Below are 18,532 nucleotides of genomic sequence, written 5' to 3' on the forward strand. Positions count from 1 at the left end.
CTCCCACGAAGTTTACTTAGATCGCGGCCGTTTAACCCCTCAAATGCCGCGGTCAGTTGAGTTGTTTACAGAGGGAGGGAGCTCCCTCTGTCACACATCCGATGGGGTGCTATGGTAGCCGGGGGCCTAACAAAAGCCCTCAGGTCTGCCCTGGATATATACCCATTAGGACGTGCCTCTGGCACGTCCTAATAGATTGCCGGTCACTTTTACACGGACAGGCAGTAATGCTCTGGTATATGAAGTATACCAAAGCATAATATCTGCGATCTAAAGATCGCATAGTGAAATCCTCTAGTGGGACTGAAAAAATAATTAATGTGAAATAAAAATTAAATATAAAAAAATAAAACAATTTTTTTCCCATAAAAAATAGTTTTATTTAGTAAAAGTGTAAAAATAAAATAAAAGCTACACATATATGGTATCCCCGCAATCGTAATGACTCCAAAAAATAAAGTTAGCATATTATTTAAACCACAAGGTGAATGCCGTAAAACGAAACAAAAAAAAAACAACGGCAAAGTTGCTATTTTTTCCCTTTCCCCCCAAAAAATAATAAAAGGTTAATCAATAAGTCCCATGTACCCCAAAATGGTGGTAATTAAGTCCCGCAAAAAACAAGCCCTCATATGGCAACATTGACTGAAAAATAAAAAAAAGTTATGGCTCTTGGAAAGCGGCCATGCAAAATAAAATTTTAGTTCACAAGTGTTTTTATTGCGCAAAAGAAGTAAAACATAAAAAAAAACCTATGCATATTTGGTATTGCCGTAATCGTATAGACCCATAGAATAAAGGTAGCATGTTATTTATGTCGCACGGTAAACAGTGTAAATGTAAAATGCAAAGAACAAAGGCTAAATTGCTGGGGGGGTTTATATCCCCCCGCCAAAGAAAGTTAATTTAAAAATTCTATATACGCCAAAACGTTGCCATTGAAAAATACAATTCAACCCGCAAAAAACAAGTTCTTATACAGCAATGTCCACGTGAAAATAGAAAAGTTCTAGCTCTTTGAATGTGACGATGGGAAAACTAAAAAAATTGCTTGGACATTAGGGCCCAGAACTCAAAGTTTGTGAGAGATGGCTGCATCTCCCGCTGTCGCTTGTAAATTTTAGCTGGTGATGTATTCATGGGAGTATCCCTTTAAGACATCCAGATTAAGCTCAGATTATTTCTGCAAAGAATATGCAGTTTTGTGGGAGTTTCGTGGAATATGTGAACACATTGTTATATACCCTCAGACCTTTCCCTGTGCAGCTCTAAAAGGGAAATTTACAATAATATAACTTTGCTGATTTGGACAGTACAAACTATGTATAATACCATGCCCCAACCTACAGTACAAAGCTATTCTGGGCCTTAAGGGGTATACCCAACTTAGATATTTATGGTGTAATGAATCGGGGTAGGGAGAAGACAGGTGAGCCCTAATCTTCCCGCAACTCATTCACTGCCTACTTGCATGGCCCGTCCTAAGTGACGGCGTACAACTGGGCGACGGTCCCTACGCTCAGTAAGTGCAAGACAGACAACACAAGACAAAGGGCACACAGAAGCAAAGGGGGAAGTAGGGGCAGTTTTCCACGGAAAAACCGTGAGCAACAGGCAGTGGTAGTAGCAAAACAGAGCAGGAGAATAGTCAGGCAAGCCAGGGTCAATAAGTAACAGCGGTCAATCAGGTAAATAGCAGGAATAGCAGAGCCAGGAATCCAGAGAATCACAGGCAAGGAACATGCTGCAAGTGAGGGTATAAATAGACCAAGGGCGGGAGCTAGAACCGTCAGACCAGGCTGTGATAGGTTCTCCCTCTCCTCAGCCTGCAAGCCTGAGTGGTAACAGATCGCGTTACTCTAGCAGACCTCGGAGCTGATGAAGGCTGATTAACCCCGGGCATCGACACAGAACCTTTGTCTGGCAAACCCTTTACATATGGCCTACCTACAGTATATGCCATACATTTTTAAGTTGGGAATACCACTTTCAAAGACGCAGGGTATTTTTTTTTTTTTTTATCTCTGCATTCCAAGAGCCATGATATATTTTATCTAACATCGATGTAGCTGTATGAGAGCTTATTTTTTGCGGGATGAGTCAAAGTTTTAATTGGCACCATTTTGGGATACATACAACTTTCTGATCACTTTTTATTTAGTATTTGAAGCGGGATTAACAAAAACATTCCTTTTAGTTTCTCTTTTTATCCGTATTGGATAATTTTACAGTTCTGGTTGTATGTTACTGATGACACCCGCTACCGATACATTCACGGCACCGTGCGGAAAGGGGGTAAGTAAATTGTCAATGATTCTCTACGTGCAAGCATTGTCAGCTTGAGATAAATAACATTTTAGAAGGTTTATTATAATAAGGTACCTTTAAGTCTTCCATTCTCTTAGACATTTCTTGCAAAAGTCTGTAGAAATCTTTTCCTTTAGTGGACAACTCAGCGTAGCGTACTTGGATGTCAGAAGCCTGAAGAATAAAATAGGAAGGTGATTATGGTTGTGGTTATCTTAGATATAGTGCATCTTGATCTTCATTATATGCATTTAGAGACCGCATAACAACATGCATTTATATCATTTGCAATTAGCTTATTTTATATAATAAAAGAACAACTTATGATATGTCCTATGACATTCAGGCCATAATATTACATTCAGATTGTTGCCACTACATATAAACAAATTACGATCTTTTACTTATAGCACCAACCTATTCAGTTGCACTGTACATAGATTGTAATCACAGATATCAGTCCCTGTACCCAGTGGAGCTCACAATCTAATTTCAATTACCCAGTAATAGTCTATCTATTGTATAGTTTGATTACTAGTACTCAAAGTGCTACCATTTTAAGCTTATGAAACCACTACATGAATAACTTGAACAAAAAAATACTGTACCAACCTCTTGCAAGACTACGACGGCAGGGGATTGTACCACAGTCCTTTTTATTGGGATGTTAAGTAAGGTTTCCAGTCCAGAACTGTATGATGCCAACTGGAGCTCATAATCCTGAATAATAATAATTATTGTTATGAGTATAAATGCCATCTTATATGATATATTGTTTTATATGCATTGATTGTAAACACGTCCTGCTGCCATTAGAGGTCGGTGTGTTATGCTCATTACAGATTATTTATCTTTGTCTGTTAAGACTTTTTCATTAGGCCACATTCACACGACAGTGAAAAAAAATGGCCATTAAAAACGGATTAACGGTCAGTTTTTCGTGGCCATTTTGCATCAGTGTGTCTCCAAATTTTCATCCATTTCCAGTCCGTCTGTCCGTTTTTAATGGCCGTTTGACATCTGATTTGCATCAGTTTTTCATGGCCGTTAAAAAAAAAACTGATGAATATCATTTGTCAGGCTTTTTTTTTGTCCCAACCCCCTGAAAACACCCAAAGGAAGGTCACATGTTCACCTAGACACTATTTACAGCCTCGCTGTAGATGCCAAACAGCCCCGATGTAGATGATGCCACACAGACCCCGATGTAGGCGATGCCACACAGACCCCGATGTAGGCGATGCCACACAGACCCCCTGTAGGCGATGCCACACAGACCCCCTGTAGGCGATGCCACACAGACCCCCTGTAGGCGATGCCACACAGACCCCCTGTAGGCGATGCCACACAGACCCCCTGTAGGCGATGCCACACAGACCCCCTGTAGGCGATGCCACACAGACCCCCTGTAGGCGATGCCACACAGACCCCCTGTAGGCGATGCCACACAGACCCCCTGTAGGCGATGCCACACAGACCCCCTGTAGGCGATGCCACACAGACCCCCTGTAGGCGATGCCACACAGACCCCCTGTAGGCGATGCCACACAGACCCCCTGTAGGCGATGCCACACAGACCCCCTGTAGGCGATGCCACACAGACCCCCTGTAGGCGATGCCACACAGCCCTAGACACTCACCGATGCAGTGCCGTCTTCACAGGTTCTGCAAAGGTGGCACGATGACATGCTTTTGCGGCCGCAATTACCCTGAAAATCCACGGGAGAATTGCGGCCCCCTCAATTTCTATGGGGCCATTCATACGAGCGTAGTTTTTACGGTCCATGCATGGCCCGGGAGCCCACACCGCAGAAACAACGGACATGCCTTATTACGGCCGTCTTCTGCGGTCCGGGCTCATTGAAAATTATGGCCGCGGCCATGTGCATAAAAGTCCGCAGCCGGCCGACCCGAAAATCACGGCCGTGCACATAGCTACGGTCGTGTGCATGAGGCCTAAGAGTGTATAAAATACTATCTATCGGTCATGTGCGTCTGATATTCCTTTACCTTAATAGATGATGCACACTGTTCTGCAGTCTTCATAACCTCTTCTACTTTTTCTCTTTTGCCTTGTATTTCGTCATTTAGAGTCTATGAAACAAAACAAAACTTTAAATTCTGTTACAATTAATATATACGTTGTCTACAATTCTGTATGAGACAAAAGTTGTATAATGTTGACTGTATAGGCCAGTGTGCGAGGTCAATACCCATTACAGACCTTGCAACTATTAGCATGTAAAGAAGCTTAGAGGGACATTAGTGAATAGATGTAGATAAAGAATATAGATAAATGAATATGGGTAGATAAGGGACAGAGTGCAGGTTTTTTTTACTGGATAGTTTTGAAGTAGGGAAAAAAAAATTTAAGCTGCCACTATAGAATAGGACTTGACATGGATACTATGACTAATGGTGTCAAATATATCTAGTTAGTTCCTATCTGAAAGAATATATATCATGTACACGGCCTTTCCTGCAATTTTACCCACCTTTTGTTCATTTAGGTATCTTGCAACAGTATTGCCATCTGAAAGCTTTGCAGACTCTAAGATATCTAGTTTATGTTTGGTGTCACTGATCCACTTGCTCGATGACTGATACAGATCTCTAAAATTCCTCAACTGTTTTCCTTGCTTCTCAAGTTCCCAAGACCTGAAATAATGAATCATTATTAAGATAAATGCACATATACAACCCATTGCTCAGCATATGAGCCATATGCCCACCGCAGTTATGTCCATTCTCCATATTATTCTTATGGCCACCCTAGTCCTACGGCTGCACTAGGTAGCCCACCTTAGCCTTCTGATCACCCATCCACTGCTATACCTAGCTATTTAGCTTCATACTGCCCACATTGTAATGCTTACCATATACGTTCTTTTCCCAGATTATTACGTTTGTCATATTGTATACAAGTGGTTTATCTAGGAAGATTTACAACACATTTACCTGTCATCAATTTCTTTTTCTATCCGGTGCCAGCGCTCAGTTAGTTGAACGGCTTTGTTAGAGAATTTGGAGAGGTCTACTTCACAATAAGGATAAGCCTGGACAACACGGTCATTTATCTGCATCGTTTTCTTCACGTCTGTATCCAGAGATATCAGCTGGGATTTCTTCTGTTCTAGTTCAGCTTTCATTTTCTAAAATTATTATAAAAAGTTAGTATGTATTAAATACTGCATAATATGAGAAACAGACAGGGAGAAGAAACAGAAAAAGGTAACAAGCTGTAGAGACAGATATTTTTTTTAAATGTTCCATATTGTGCTTTTTTGTTTTTTACATTTTTCCTTACCTTCAATGCATTTCTGTCTGCTTCAACTTTTGCTGGATCAAGGGCAATGGTTTCTTCTTCTGTCAATCGAGCTTCATAAACTTTTATCAAATCTTCAATCTGAAGAATGCTCTGAAGTAGAATCCTCAATGACTGAAGTCTTAAGTGCACAAAATTAAATTAATTAGCAAGAATACAATAAAGGAAACCTTCCAAAGAAGGAAGACTACACACCTAGTTTCTGTCTTAAAAAAATTAAAGAAGTACTCCATCATTTTTTTTCCCCCAGTGAACCCCCCCCCCCCCCCCTTGATTAAATATGTGATTAAGTGAAATGTAGTGATGTACACATTGGCTTACCCTGCGCTATATTTTACGGATAGCCACTTCATTCCAGGCCACCATTGGGTCACGTGATCACCATTCTGACCACCCAAAACCTACATCGTCTGCTGTAGGAACTAGAGGTCAGTCTTTTAATGTAAGGCTAGGAGACTCACATTGAGGTTCTTGAAGACTTGCATTGAGAGACTGAGTTCCGGTACCTATAGCACACACTGTAGGAATCAGGTATTAAGAATGGAGTCACATGTCCCAACGGCAGCCTGAAAAAGAGCGTCTACCTGTAAAATAAAGCACCCGGTATGCCAATACACCTCATTACCCTTCACTTCATCACATTCTTTAAGTTTAAAATGAAGCTCTATTTCATAGGTTTAATTTCATTCTGCTTTTTAATCCTTGTGGCGAACGCTTATTATAGTAGAATTACAAAAATCAGTCACTTTCTGGACCACCTAGGTGCTGTATTATCAGAAATTCCAAACAATCAGACAGTTCACACGCCAGGGCACTGTAGCACAACTGGGGAGCCAAGAGGTAAAGTAGACCTGTCACTGTGAAGCTGCTAGGGGTCAAATATCGAATTAGCCTAAAAATTCCCACTTTCTAGCATGGGACTATTTATCTCACTTGCCAGACCCTCAGGTGCCAGATTAATGAAATTGTTTCGTATTGTTATTACTTGTGCCTTTTAGAAGAAGCTAGTATATTAAATAGCTACTCCGTATAGTTACGGGTTCTTTTATGGTGATCTTTTACAGACTAAGTTGGCAAGGGCTACATTTTAAGTGCATAGCATATATGTAGTTCTATTTAGTAATGTAGATTGCTGAAATCACTCACAGCATAATTTGGCACTATATGTGATCCATTTTAGTTATATTACTAAGATTTATTAATCCACCATAACTATGCGTGTGAGTTTTCAACTGAAATTTAATAATCCACTTTATTCTACCTTTCTAAGTGGTCTGCAGAAAACCCATGAATATTCTCCATTTTCTTTAGTAGCACAGTCAGCTCAGACTGCATATATGAGGACTTGTCTGAGTCCTTCAAGCTCAGGATCATCTCTTTAATCTTGCTAAGTTGTGCTGATAAGTTCTGTCCATCTCCTCTCAAAGACTGTGAAAGATAAGCAGAATAAATGCATCAGAATTGTAAATAAATTACACCCAAGTGTAAAACGATAAAACATATCCTACTTATCACCTCTATATCGCTTATTCTGTGTGAGAAATCTCTGAATGTTTCTTGATCAACATTGTAGATATTCCTTTGCAGAAGCCTAGACTCGTGGCTCTCCAGTTGCTGGCGGATCTTTTGGAGCTCTAATAACAGCCAATTCTCCTGTTTCAGCCTGTCATTGTCTACTACAGTAGTAGAAGTATGGCCTCCTTTAACATTTGATGATGTCGTTTTGGTAACAACTTCTACTCTTTCACCTTAAAAGGAAAAAAAGATACAAAGAGCTTATGTGATCATACAATGCAGATTTGGAAATAAAATCCAAAAATTAGAGGAGATAAATATCAAAATAAAATAAGACTGATTTTGTACGATGTAAGCCACACATTTGCCTAGCTACAGAACAACTAATGTCCAATGGACGGCTATATTAGTAATATCTAGTCACTGTAAATTTAGAAATGCTGGATAACGTAATATTAGCATAAAACCATTACCATGTGCATTTTGGCTTGGGATATGGTGCAAAATACAGAATAAATTTACCCTAGACGATATTCTGATGGAGCAGCAGATGGTGCCTATAAGTGCTCCCAATGAAATGCATTACCGCTAGAGATGAGCACATTTCCCTAAATAAATTTTTGGGGTTCAATTCAGTCCAAATAAATTCGCTGTGAATCGAAAGTACCCCGATTGCCGTGAAAACTCATGTCTGACTCTCTGATGTCTTCTAGGACTATATATAGAAGTTAAATCCAACCCTTTTCAAGCTCTTTAACACCAAGCCAGCATGTAACGTTAAAGTGACAGAAAGATCTATGAATAAAAGGGAGAGATAACTGCAATGCATTTTGGGGAAGCTGCCTGCAAGGCATTCAAGGGAAGCCCTCCTGAGGGCATGTAATGCTCTGTCTAATCTGTAAAAGGTCGGCTGGTGCTTGCCGCTGTGATTAGTGCGCCAAAAGTTTACAGAATTCGACAAATTCGTAACTTTTGGGAATTGGACGAGTGTTGAATCGATTCGCTCGTCACGAATTACCACCATTTATGGGATCTATGTCATATGGATCCCGAATTTAGTTGTATGCATGAGGCCTTATATTACTAAATCCATACAACCTGGAATATACTAATAGACAACATATGATTTTAGATACCAAGGCAACTTAAATTCAATGAACTGGGATCCATTTTCCCTATGATGGCATGATTTTGTCTTTGCTTTACCAATGTGTTTGCGCCAAAAACTTGTCTAATAATGTGCCACTAAGAACGGGCTTAAAAGTCTGTCGCAAAATAAGCCAAATCTAAGGAGGTATAAGTAGTGTCTAACAAGTCTAGCTAGTGGCATCAAATTAATCATACAGAAACACTGTGATAAATTTGGTGCATCTACTGACTGCCTGCTCTAAGTTTACACGGTCTAAGGTCCCATGCACACGACCGTGTCCGTAGTCACGGTCCGGGATTACGGGCACGGCCGGCTGTGGACAGTCATCTGCATTTACGGACTGTGCTCCCATTATAAAGTATGGGAGCACGGTCCATAAAAAAAAAATAGAACATGTCCTATTTTATACGGAAGGTTTATTCGCCACATACACCTTCCCGTAAATATATGGGAAGGTGTCCGTCGGCCATAGAAATTAATGAGACCGTAATTACGGATGAAATATACGGTCATGTGCATGGGGCCTTACAATTCATGCACACGACCGTTGTGCCACTCGGGCCATTTTTGACGGCATCAGAGTGGCACCCGATAGTCTTCATGGACCCATTTACTTTAGCGGGTGAATCGGGTCGATGAAAAATGGTCCGAGTCTCCGATCCGAGGAAAGATGGGACATGTCCCATCTTTCCTCGGATCACGGACGGGACTCACGGTCGCATGCATGAGGCATTAATCTTAGTAAATCTGCCCCATTGATTATTTCAATTCAACACTCAGTGAATGGCCCTATAATTTAGTTGTATGAAAAGGGTGAAGGTGTGGTTTATCAACATACCAGTGCTGATTTGTGGTGGTGGTAGTTTCTTGATGTACGTGGTCTCCTTAGTTTGGTAGCTAGGGAGTTGTACCACCAGGGTCTGATAATGCTTCTGTGCATCAGAAAACTGACTGTGCATTTTCACTTTATCTTCATCACCAAACACGTTCGAGCCCTGGCTGTTTCTCATGAACTCCTGGTAATGTATTTCCAAATCTGTAACTACCTTTTGGTAGTCTTCTTGGCGCATGGTCTTGAGCTGCAATAAGACACCATGCATTTAGTAACATGATTATTTGAAACATAGAACTAATATTCATTTTACATGTGTAGTATAAAGCCATACCTTAGCAATGGTCATAGTCCTAATTTTCTCTATGTCAATCATGCAGTAGTGCCATGACACCAAGCTCTTCATATTGATGTAAAGTTGGTTCCAGAGGCTCAGAATTGCTTCATAAAACTGCTCTATTCTGAAATATTTATAGTTATATTATACTTATGCTCTAACTGTGAAAGAACATGCAAGTAGAATTTTAGCATTAGTGGCATGTGCTCACTATCTAGTCTTGTGGAATCTATAAACAGCCTTGGTCAATTATAAGATAATTCCATCAAATCAGACCATACATGGCCAGTCTTAGAAGTTCCCCAATTAACTCCAACACTTGACAGATCTTTTATATTCCCAAGTAGAAAAAACACTTAAGATATGCTGTTAGAGCTTACTTAGAAGACAAATCTACTGCTCCTGGATTTGGTGGTGGGATAATCAAACTGACAGAAGGAACCACCATGTCTAGCCCACCAGGACCCGTCACATTCCATTTGCTTCGCTGAGAATTGTTCTTCAAGATGCATTCATCTCCTTTGTGTATGACTTTCTGTGTGGAAATTACAATAAATCGCATTGAATTAAAGGCAGGACATTTTATATTGATGGCCTAACCTTAGAATAGGTCATCAATATCAGATCGATGAGAGTCCAAGTCACCCCGTGGATCAGCTGACTGAAGCTCAGTCCAATTCACTTGGACTGGAACTGCAATCCCAGGCATAACCGCTATGGATGTGTATGGTGCTGTGCCTGATAAACTATGAAGAGGCCGCGGCATTCGTTGCCTCGGATGCTTCAGTCTCCTGATTGTTGGGGGTGTTAGGAGTCGAACCCCACCGATCTGAGATTGATGACCTATCCTAAGGGTAGGCCATCAAAATAAAATGCCTGGAGAACCTTTGTATAAATAATCCATTTCATAAATGCCAAGACCAGGATCACACATTTGGTTTTAACTAAAATTTTGTTAGCCAAACACAAAATAAAGTAGATGCATCAGTCTGTTCTTTATACACTTACTTCCTTTTGGATGCACATTTGGCTTTGGCTAAAAAACTGAGCCCCAAACTGCGTGTGTTTTCCTGGCTGTAATGTTTGAATAAATACTTCATATATTATTTACACATACATTACATAGGGTTATTTTTTCTGCGTTGTATTATATTAAGGAACTGCATTGTTAGCAAGCGGGATCAATTCCCATGGTAGAGTAGAGCATCAGCAAGAAATCACAATCTTTGCGTGCAGAATACGGGAGCGTATAATGTTCGCCTGTATTCACGAAATGTAGTAAGCAGTGGGGCTGTCTCAATGTACTGAGGTTTCATTCCATTCAGGAAAAACAGGACTAAATCTAATGCTAAAAAGTTTTTCGACACATTATATTAATTTGAAATACATGGTACCTGGTCCTGCTTGTAGTCACAGAGGGCCTTAAGAAGAATCGGTTTCTCTCTCTTGTAATCCGGGTTTCTTGGTTTGAGCTGTACTATTTTCTTGGATTTATTGACCAAGTTTTGAACCTGCCTTTTGTATTCATTAATTTTGTCTCTCTCTTTCTGTAAAGGAAGAAATCCAAAAAGTTAAAAATCAATAAAATAAATTTATGTAGCAACCTTGAGACATATAAACTCCAATAACCAGAATTATTTCGTTATTAGATGGTTTCTAAGTATATAAGTGTACAATAATGTTCCTTTTAATCTGGCATTCGATGGGTGGGGATGATTAATCAGGAAATTTGAATATATTTGTAGAGATATTTGGGCCTGCTTGGTGTTGGAAATGGAAATGCAGAATTATACCTCCAAGTCTTTAATCATTTCCAGGACACGTGGCAGTGGCATGCTTTTGTCACACGGGTACTTCTTTCTGATGGTGTCTTGAAAATTTGTTAAGTAAGTTTGTGTGCCCTGTGCCTCATCAAAAAACTGAAAATAAATGGCATGAACAGTTAGAATGAAAATATATTCCAATTGAACAAAAAACACATTAGTAATATTCTGTTGAATGAGCTTTTCTATACACCTAGACTATCATCATAATCAATAGCAGTTTGCTTTACTCAACAAATAAAACATTTTGAGTAGTCTAAAAGGTATGGCTTGTGATCTTAGGGTAAAAGTTCAAACATACCGTAAATATTGCGGATTTTCCGCTACAGATTTACTTGCGGAAAATCCGTAGCATAATACAGTGCCAGCAAAGTGGATGAGATTTGAACAAATTCTTAGAAATTGACCTGCAGGTGTTTTTTTTAGTCCACAGAATGTCAATTGTATTTGCGTAAACGCTGCTTATTTGTTGTGGATTTTCCCCATTGAATTCAATGGGAGGTAAAACCCGCAACAAATAGCAGATGCTGCTTTTCTGCCGTAAAAACGCAACTAAAAAATAAAAATAAAAAACCTTATACTTACACAGAATTCTATGTTTCTTCATCCTGGCCGGCCTTCTGGGATGACGTTTTATCCTATGTGACCGCTGCAGCAGTCACATGGGATGAAACGTCATTCCAGGGTTGCAGAACGTCAGGACGTTGTAGGAACACCATGGTAAGTACCCATTTTTGTCTTTTCTGTGCGGTTTTCCGCAGCGGACATTTTGGCTGAAAAACTGCACCACAATTTGTTGCATTTTTTCAGCCGGAATTCCCTGCGGAGCACAGGACGGATAAGCGGTGGGCTTTTATGCAGCGTATCCGCACTGTGTGAACATACCCTTATAGGTAACAAACAGCTTCCAGAAAATGACAGCAACAAGTACAAGACATGATGATAGCTTACTTGGAAGTAGGCAGCATTTTCTTTCAAATGAACATCAATGCATTTGGTAATTTGAAGAATCCAGCTCCACTGAGTCTGCAGTGTATCCATGTAAGCCTAAGAAAGAAAAACCTCCATCAATAGCAGCATACATAAACACTACATACATTAAAGAGGTTGTCTGGTCTAGAAAACATTTTCAAATACCCGATAATGGAATTTTTAGTTAATAGTTGAGGGTCTCCCATCCAGGACCCTCATCTATTAGCCAGAGCAGAGAGCAGCTACAAAGAGCATGTCTTGCTCTCAAGGACCCAGCTTGGCTTGTCCATGCATCACACAGACAGCCTATTGATTTCAACGAGCACTGTGTAATGTATTATATTCCCAGCAGTGCCACTGCGCTTGCCACGGTTTCCCCACAGATTGCAGTCTACAATAGGGAGAAAGCCACTGCCAGACTCCTCAGGCAGTGGCTTATCTCCTTATGAACAAAAGGATCGGGCATCTGCTGTTGAGGGATAATTGGAACTCCGCAATACACATTAGATGGTTAACCGGTCCCGCCGAAATCTTCTAGTTCATCCAATGTGTATTGCCAGCTGAAGTGTTTTTTTCCCTGCTTCTTCACCGCGTGGCAAATTAAGCATTACACAGTGTCCATTCCTATCAATGGGTTGTCTGGGTAATGCGGGACAGGTCCTCCAGACACGCTTTGTATCCGCTCTCCACTCTGGCCAATAGACAAGAATCCTGAACAGATGTCCCCCCTCTAATAACTCAGAATCCTATAAAAAGATATGAAAATGGGTCCATTTCGTTGCCACAAATTATATATCTTCTGAAAACACAGAGGTGGCAGTACTTATCCATTAGACGGTATGAAGAGTTTTCTAATTTTCAGGAGTCCAGGGTTAATTATTATAGAAAAAGGTGTCATTATATTGACAAGTTCAGTATGAGTTGTGCACTAGCGATCGCTTAATAGGATTTCTCATCAAAACAAATGAACTCATTTGGAAGTTCTTTGGGTTAGACGCTGTGATCTTTGTCGCTCATCTCTATCATAGTACTACCTCAATCTTGTCTGCTGCCGGATGTTGATTCATAATCAACTGGTCACTTTCTTGCTTGAGCTTGTTCAGTTCTTTTTCCTTGACCTCCAATTGACTCATAAGTTTCTGGGAAATAAGAATAAGTTTTTTGTTTTTTTTTAAAAGTTGATTCGTTTCAGTTTTTCACAAATTTTGTAAATATAATCTGAACAGGAATCATTACCACATTTTATATTATAAGATTTGGCGAAAAAACTTTCTTTAAAAGAAATATGCCATGTACCTTCAAGGAGAGATTAAATGGGACAAGGAAAAAATAAATAAATATGTGATTTGGGGTTATTTTCACTAACCACGCCCAAGTCTACATTTAAAGTGTTGCGTTCTCACTCCCAATGAAGAGACGCTACTGCGGGCTGGGCAATGCAGTTCTAATAATTAAAATAGGACCTTTACACAACACTCTCTGGGTGTCATGCGGGCTGCCACGGCAACTGTACCACCCAGCGTGCAGTAGTGTCTCTCCATGCCCGATGACAGATCGAGGAGATCACAACTGGAGGTGCACATTAAAATTCTGCTATTTGATAAAATATATCTCTACATTAGATTAATATCGACCAAACCTGTGGATTTCAGTGAGATTGGTCAAAAGCCAGACTGTCCCCTTATGGCAGATACAGTAGATTATTTACTTACAGGAAAACAAAGGATCTATCGTACCAGCATGAAAAATATAAAAAAAATTATTTTTCATAAAGCACAAAGCTATGAGGAATAAAACATTTCAGATATCACTTTAAGACATTTTGTTGTGTAAGAAGCAAAGCCTCAGCATTACTATCTAGCTAGATCCACTACATTTCCAGAGATTAAGGCTATGTTCACACGGAGTATTTTGGGGGAGGAATATCTGCCTCAAAATTCCGTTTGGAACTTTGAGGCAGATATTCCTCTCCCTGCACGCCGATTTTCGCGGCAATTATCGCACCGTTTTTCGCCCGCGGGCATAAACAGCGAGAAATACGCTTTCTCCTGCCTCCCATTGAAGTCAATGGGAGGTCAGAGGCGGAAGCGCCCGAAGATAGGGCATGTCGCTTCTTTTTCCCGCGAGGCAGTTTTACTGCTCGCGGGAAAAAGACGCCGACGCCTCCCATTGAAATCAATGGGAGGCGTTCTCGGGCCGTTTTTGCAGAGTTTTGCGACGCGGTTTCCGCGTCAAAAAACTCGGCAAAATACCCCGTGTGAACATAGCCTAAGGAAGTGATCATTTTAAACCCTTAATAAAATCCTCCTCTCACACGTTTTTCAGATGTAATATAAGTTTAACCACTTGCGGACCGCCCATAGACGGGGTCCGCAATTAACTCTGCAGGGACGTTCCAGAACACCCTGCAAATTTATACATTTTTCCGCACTGTGGCGGCATTTAGCTCCATGATACAGCTGTCTCTAGACAACCGCCATCGCGGCACTCTGCCCAGAGACCAATCAGCGTGTGTCTGTGCCTGTCTGTCTGATATATAGTATAGTTTTATGGCTGGGGCTACACAGCGACTTTGGCCGCAACACAAGTCGCACGGCCAAAGATCACGATGTTCCGTAGCCTACATGGCAAGTACTGAAGGTGAATGTGGTCGCGGTAATTTTACTTGCGATGTAGGCTACCGGACAAAGCGATTTCTGGTCATGGGACCTGTGCCGTGGCCAAAGTCGTCTAGAACCATATTATATATCAATATATATCAGACAGATATGAGATAGATAATTATAATATCTTTATATATCTAAATTGCGGATTATTTTTGTGTTATACAAATAAAGATTATTATTATTTCTCACTACCTATCTCATTAGATCTTTCATATAATTTATTTGAACTAACTTATTCCCATCATTTCATAATGGGATCGGTCAGATTTCTATTGGGATTCTGGCGTTTTTATCCACATTATTAATGCTGCAGACTGCGCTATTCCTGCTAACAAGATTGGAAAAAAACACTTGTGTGAACAGAGCCTCGATTATAAAACACGAGACTTACAGAGAATGATTCCTGCTTCCTTGGAATGTCGGTGTTCTTGTCACTCCAATCATAGACCAGTTCTTCTTCTTCCCGATCATTGATCCACATGATTTCTCTGGATGTGGCCTGAATGATGTTTTGCAGCTGACGCAACTGATCCATTCTTTCAAAGGAGAATTTCTAGTTTTGTGAAAAAGATGTTGAATTTTAGAATGAGGACAAAAACATTTTGTTACAATACTACAATGATAGAGCAACTAAATAAGCTCAATCTATTACCCACTTCTCAAGTGCAGGTCCCCTTTAGTAAGTAGCGAATATTAGTGGTACAAGTGTTCATCATTAGTACTTACCAGCAAGGTATCGTATTCTTCTTCTAGTTGATAAATTGCTCCTTTCTCACGCTAAAAACAAAAAGAAACCTTATATTTACACATACGTAATGCAAATCTAAAAATACATCTAAATGTTACATGAACTGTATTATAGCCTGGAGCTGCTAGTTGTTATTGGAAACAGTCAGCAAGCCTGTTGTCAGACAGCCCTATCATCTTAGCAAAGATGCTATAATGCAGTGGGAGAGTTTGGGTGGCTTTACATGCTTTGATTACGTGTATGTTCCAGGAATTTGACCACTTGCTCGACTATAGCTCTTAATCAGGACGGAAGCGTAGAACGCGTGTGGTGAATATTTAATATTTTAATGAAGTTGAAATAGTAGTAAAATTGTTAAAATGCATGGGTAAAATAAACCTCAAGATGGTGTACACTACTAAACCTTCAAAGAGCATGGCAGCACCCTTTTTAATTAAAAGACCATAAGGAGATTTCATTTACACAAGTGATTTGCTGATCTTCCGATCAAAATAATTAGCACTCCTGAAAATTTGCAATTGCAATTTTGACTGTCTAAAGCAGTCATCTGTGAGTCTTTACACGTTGAAATAATCAAAATCAAGTATCGAAATAAGTCAAAAAGTTGTATGGTTTTACCCCAGAAGCTCTAATATTATATAATATATAAATATATATATATATATATATATATATTTTTTTTTTTTTATTAGAGCTCTATAACATAGACCATAGCTTGCACTTTTTGTTTTTACATGAATTCTATAGTTAATGAAGATATCATAGGTTGTTTATTATTCAACTTAGTCACTATGTGCTACCTCTTCTTTTCCAGATAGTAGTGCAATTCTTACAAAGTGATCAAACTGGGAAATATGGTTGAGTAGTGTTAGACTTTAATATTTGTATTGATGACAATAATTACCAGGTCTGCTTTAATTTTATCCAGCTCCCACCGATAGTCCGCAATGGCATTGTGGAATTTTCTGTGGCTACCAATCTGCTGTTCTACTGAAGTGGCATCAAATCCCCAATCAACGATTTCCATTTGACGCTAAATTAAAGGGAGAAAAATAACAGAATTAACAAGGAGAATAAGTTGGTGCAAGATTTTGGCCTCTGGAGCACACACAATAGGCTGACATTTCCTTTTTTTCTATTTCAATAAGTCTTTATTAAACAGTTGAGACATTAGAAAGTATATATGAACAGTTCCACTCGCAGGTTGAAGAAAATAGTTAAATAATAATTACATAGTTAATTCATACGAGTTTTAAAATGTTGAAAAATGTAATTCAAAATATCAATAAAAGAAACAAATAAAATAAATGTTGTGAAGAAAAAGATTTGTCCTTGTATATAACAGACATTGTATGAACTCCACTAGAAAGGGAGTGTTACACCGTATAAAGAGTTATTCCAGCACATCCAATCTTTACAGAACTGGTCGTATCTTTGTCCACTACATAAACATATTTATATCAATAATTTGTATTGACTTTTTTTAATTGAAAAAGAAGAACAAACACATTGAGGCATATTTACGAAGTTTTAAAACAGTGTAAACTGAAACCAGGCAGTCAAAAGATGCACCAAATGTACCACAGTGGGGCATGCTGCATGAGAAATATAATGCATCTAGCGACACACTTTTCTCCTCCTTGATATGACTTAATTTGCAACAGAATTTTAAGCCTCATTTTTTATGCATTTTAAGTCACGCCCAGTTCTACTAAGGCCCGCCCACTTTCAGGACTTTTTTTTTTAAAGCGTCTAGAGAGATGCAAACATCTGTTCTAAAACGAAATGACCCAAAACTAGGCATTTTTTGACATATTCTAGGTGCAGACACATTAGTAAATCTGCCCCATTATTTCTCTTACAGACTTACATTTTATTAAAGGTAACTTTTGTTAAAACTTGGTTCCAGAGAGCGGAGCTCTCAGCCGCTACAAACATGGAGACTTTGATTACGTAGGCTCCTAGTGTACGAGTAAGGCCCCATGCACACGAACGTGCTTTTGCGGCTGCAATTGCCCCAAAAATCCACGGGAGAATTGCTGCCCCATTCATTTCTATGGGGCCATGCACACTATCTTAGCTTTTACGGTCTGTGCATGGCCCGGGAGCCCGCACCGCAGAAAGAACGGACATGTCTTATTATGGCCGTCTTCAGCAGTCCGGGCTCATTGAAAATAATGGCCACGGCCATGTGCATGGCCCGCGATTTGCAGGCAGCTCGCGGCTGACAGTCCGCTGCCGGCCAACCCGAAAATCAGGGCCGTGCACATGGCTACGGTCGTGTGCATGAGGCCTACAGCTTGTATTATGGATTGGAGACATACATACGTTTTGTAACTTCCCACAAGAAAGCGCTCAAATAACTTTTAAAAAAAATGAACATTTCTCAAATGTATTTTTTTTATTTTATTAATTGGGCCACTTTTTTGTTTTAACTAAACGTGCATAGTAAATGTGTCTAAATAAAATATTTTACACACTGCTTGATTTTTACAAAAACTAACTTTAATAGTATTTTATTATTCGGACTATGCAAGATTTTTCAGCTTTTGCTGTGAACACTTGGAGCAGGATCAGTCGTCATCTCATTATCATGAGATTTCACAATTAAAAACGAAAAAGTAAAATCTCTATTATATCAGCCAAAAGCTGGCAACACAGGATCACACTATTGACAATAGGTGATGGAGACCGAGCATGCCCACAACACTCTTCTATACCAGTCAATGGGTTGTATTTACAGTTTATTCCCAATAATTTATGTAGGAAACAATGACATTTAAATGGTTTATATACATACATGCCTGGAGGACAGCTTTAACTACAGCACAACATATAATGGGCATCAGGTCTAGAA

The 18,532-nt window shown here is 39.6% G+C and overlaps 1 protein-coding gene across 3 annotated transcripts in view; it reads right to left on the minus strand.

Annotated features, from left to right (window-relative positions):
- DSP (desmoplakin) overlaps positions 1 to 18,532 on the minus strand; it is a 56,714-nt gene that overhangs the window by 9,274 nt on the left and 28,908 nt on the right. For all 3 annotated transcript variants that reach the window (XM_075826664.1, XM_075826662.1, XM_075826663.1), the window contains exons 5-22: positions 16,580 to 16,708; positions 15,654 to 15,704; positions 15,319 to 15,480; positions 13,296 to 13,400; positions 12,241 to 12,336; positions 11,260 to 11,385; positions 10,861 to 11,013; positions 9,847 to 10,001; positions 9,464 to 9,590; positions 9,136 to 9,376; positions 7,148 to 7,380; positions 6,894 to 7,060; positions 5,615 to 5,753; positions 5,266 to 5,459; positions 4,803 to 4,965; positions 4,318 to 4,401; positions 2,920 to 3,027; positions 2,383 to 2,481 (exon numbers count right to left, since the gene is read on the minus strand). In XM_075826664.1, the coding sequence (XP_075682779.1) occupies positions 2,383 to 2,481; positions 2,920 to 3,027; positions 4,318 to 4,401; positions 4,803 to 4,965; positions 5,266 to 5,459; positions 5,615 to 5,753; positions 6,894 to 7,060; positions 7,148 to 7,380; positions 9,136 to 9,376; positions 9,464 to 9,590; positions 9,847 to 10,001; positions 10,861 to 11,013; positions 11,260 to 11,385; positions 12,241 to 12,336; positions 13,296 to 13,400; positions 15,319 to 15,480; positions 15,654 to 15,704; positions 16,580 to 16,708 (2,532 nt within the window). The remainder of the gene's footprint in view (positions 1 to 2,382; positions 2,482 to 2,919; positions 3,028 to 4,317; positions 4,402 to 4,802; positions 4,966 to 5,265; positions 5,460 to 5,614; positions 5,754 to 6,893; positions 7,061 to 7,147; positions 7,381 to 9,135; positions 9,377 to 9,463; positions 9,591 to 9,846; positions 10,002 to 10,860; positions 11,014 to 11,259; positions 11,386 to 12,240; positions 12,337 to 13,295; positions 13,401 to 15,318; positions 15,481 to 15,653; positions 15,705 to 16,579; positions 16,709 to 18,532) is intronic.

This window comes from Rhinoderma darwinii, chromosome 5, assembly GCF_050947455.1.
Source record: "Rhinoderma darwinii isolate aRhiDar2 chromosome 5, aRhiDar2.hap1, whole genome shotgun sequence".
NCBI lineage: Eukaryota > Metazoa > Chordata > Amphibia > Anura > Rhinodermatidae > Rhinoderma > Rhinoderma darwinii.